The sequence below is a fragment of the Pteropus alecto genome, unplaced genomic scaffold (assembly GCF_000325575.1).
Source record: "Pteropus alecto unplaced genomic scaffold, ASM32557v1 scaffold7, whole genome shotgun sequence".
In the NCBI taxonomy this organism is placed as follows: domain Eukaryota; kingdom Metazoa; phylum Chordata; class Mammalia; order Chiroptera; family Pteropodidae; genus Pteropus; species Pteropus alecto.
The window spans coordinates 57747814-57751033 of record NW_006494614.1 but is presented as its reverse complement, the minus strand read 5'-3'; the positions used below and the strand labels follow the sequence as shown (position 1 = coordinate 57751033).

The 3220-nt window shown below is 39.5% G+C and overlaps 1 protein-coding gene across 2 annotated transcripts in view; it reads right to left on the bottom strand.

Moving 5' to 3' along the window:
• The window catches only part of LOC102895568 (N-acetylated-alpha-linked acidic dipeptidase 2), a 56091-nt gene extending 55487 nt beyond the window's left edge, over positions 1-604 (bottom strand). The window contains exon 1 of one of the 2 annotated variants that reach the window (XM_025042732.1): positions 42-604. Coding sequence is in view for 1 of the 2 variants with exons in the window: in XM_006926708.3 (XP_006926770.1) it covers positions 42-123 (82 nt within the window). In the remaining variant the exon portion in view is untranslated. The remainder of the gene's footprint in view (positions 1-41) is intronic. The other variant, XM_006926708.3, reaches the window with a different exon arrangement.
• Positions 605-3220: the final 2616 nt, after the last annotated feature.

Below are 3220 nucleotides of genomic sequence, written 5' to 3'. Positions count from 1 at the left end.
CGACAGCACTGGGCTCAGGGAGAAGGGGTTTGGACACTTACCCACCAAAAATCCTGCCAGGAAAGACGCCAGAGCTGCAGCCAAGCACATCCAAAGGTACAGTCGGCCCTTGGACTTCTCCATGGCTTCTTTGCGACTGAGCTTGGAGCGCAGGCTGCTGTAACGAGCCTCGGGGCAGCAGCTGAACAGAAAGAGCGCGCTCAGGGACGCGGTGAGCTTCCAGACTCCCGCGGAGCGTGGCCACCGCTGACCTTCTGCAAATCCCAGCCTCCGCCCTCCCGGTCCCTGCAGAGGCGAATGAAACAACTCCTGGCTGCTTCGGTCCCCCGGAGGCCTGGAGGGGAGAGAGAAAGCCCTCCAGAGGGAAGGAGCATTCTTCCTGTTGGCAGGCGATCCAGTCTGTTGCTCTTCCAGCAACCCGGACAAAGTCTGCGTGGGGCCACTGAAAATGTCTCTACTTGTTTCCTAAAGCACTCTACCTATTTTACTACCCCTTTGCCACTCCCATTCCAGGACTCGCTGAATTTCAGCTGCAGAGTACATTTAAGTCCTGTTGTTTCTAATTTGTAGATTACTCTGCTGCAACCGTATTCTGTCCTGATTTCTAATTGGTCACGGTCGGGAAGCATTTAGGGTCCTGGCTGCTCCACTGTAACGCCAGAGTTCCTTCACCAGGCATCAGCATCAAAACTGATAGAGGATTGAGTTCTTTTGTTCCCCCTTAATGGAACAAGCCCCCAAATTGCTGTAATCCTGTTTCTTCTACTGTGACTGGGGTTTTTCACTACCTCACTAGAATGTTGTAGGTTCAAATTAATAAGATTAACCCATTGAACATGCTTCGCTCCATAACTGACAGCAGGTTCTCAACAAGTGTCACCCTCTCTGTCCTCCTGCTCCGACATTTATAGATGTTTCTTTTAAAAAAGTGTTTAGAAAATTTGCAAAATGCTGGTCCTTGTAAACAGGATTCCTGCACCTATCCATTTCACCCCAGAGGAAATCTTTAGCAACTCATGACTGGATACCTCATATCCAACCAAAAGTAGTTTTGCAGCCAAAGGAAAAATGCCTACTGAGTGGATTATGAAAGGGACAGTTCATCAGTGGTTACACTTCCAATCGTTGCTGCATTCTCCAAGGCCTTTTGTGATCTTAGCTGTGAAAAATAATATAAATAGAGCCACTTCAAAATGGAGTTGGGGCTGCCATCCCAGAAAAACTGCCTTACATGTCTTGCCCCTTAAACTCTGGAATGTTTACAATGGGAAAAATAACCTTCAGACTGAGACAAAGCGACATGATATTCCAAACAACTGTTTGCAAAGCAGACATTCTGACTACAGGACTGAAAGTTCAAGACATTTTTAGACTTAGCACCAATACCTATAGCTAAAGAATAACTTAGTTTATCCAAACCAATAAAAATTCCTTTCTCGACTTATTAGCACCAGTAGAAATTCCTTTCTTCTATTACTGTGATTAGTTACTTTTCTCTTTCTCTTAAAAACCCTTTGCTTTGACTCCCTAATTAGAACACTAATTCTGCCTGAATTAGTGCCTCCTGAATAGCTATTTTTTTGGATATCAAATAAATGCTTGTTGCTTTTTATTTTAGATTAACATAGTTAAGTTACTTTACTTTGCTCCCAAGGAGTTGCCAGAGAGTCTACTTTCTTTTTCTTGCACTATAATTGTTTGTGAATGTATCTGATGATTTTTCTCTTGAAATTTTTGTGGAATCCCTGATAGTTAATTTTGACACAAATATCTTTAGTGAATTCATTGATTTCAAAATATTTGTATGTTGTAAAAGCCCAGTTTCTACTTTAACAGCTGGGTGATAAGGGTCTTCTCTATGCCACATACAATGTCGAATGTTATTTGTGTTAATACACACAAAAAGGTGTTACACATATAACTTTTGAGGACTGATTATGTAATTTATTAATTTCTAGACCCTTGGCCTTTTCTATCTGTTACCCAGGGGACCATTGGTTATTGACTACATTTCTCTCCAAAGGCAGATTGAAATCATCTCTAGAAAAAGGTTTGTTGCAGAAAGGAAAGGTAGAAACTAATGATTCAAATGACTTATTTGTGAAATTTGTTTTTCCTACTCCTATCGCAATTTTATAAAGTTTGATTATTAGAATAAATCAGTGGATTAGCAGTTTCCCAACTTGATTAATCTTCCCAAATTAAAATTAGATTTTTCTTAAATCAATATTTATTGAGAGGCTACAGCATGCTAGACATTGTGAAAATTTTTGAAGATATGACTTTTGCCTTTAGGAAGCCTATAATACAATGAGAACGTAAATATTAAATATGTAATTAAATGTAAAGTTTTCTAAGAAGGAGCAGTATTACCTTAAATGTGAAGGTTGTCGCTGCCTCAATAGGTGGCATCTACAATCTTTATCTTGCCAATCCATTGTAAAATGTCCAGTTAGCTGGCTCAGTACGTCTTTGGCCTTTTGTTAATACAGATACAGATCCATTATTTCATTTAAATTAACCTTATAACAAAAGGCTGCTATCAGTTTCTAATTATTTGTATCTTGGAAGATATTTGCTTTTTGCAGGCACACTTAGAGCAACATTGTTGATTTATGCCAACCCCTTCCAACCTTTCCTTTAAAATGAAAAAATGTATAAGGAACTTCCAGTATTAGAAAATCCATCTCTCAATAAAACACATTTGATCCTCTCATTGTTCAGTGAGCCTCTAACATGCCAGAGCTATTTTCTCCATTCACAAAGTTAAATTGCTCTTACATAATCTCCCCCCGCCCCTTTTCACATGTAGAAGAGGCAATTTTGTAACTTCAGAGTTCAAATCCTATCAATTGGTCACAGCGAGGTTTGAAAACAAAGTGTGACATGTGTTCTAATAAAGCAGAACCCGTAAGTTCCTTAATGAACTTACCGATAGTTAAGATTTAATAGAGAAGGAATGTTTAATTGTGTCAGATTTCATGTTTTGTTTGAAGATGTTGCTTTATCTTTCATGAGAGGGATCACCTAGACAGTCACTGTACAGATATAAACATGACGCCATTAATGATGTCACAAGGTGACATGACGATCTGGTTATCCAGACAGCAATGTTCACTTTCTGAAAAAGTGAAAGGTTGATGTTATGATAGCTGAGATTCATGACAAGAGATACATTCTAGTTGAGTATTTCTAAAATCCTAGGTCCCAAAACTGCCAA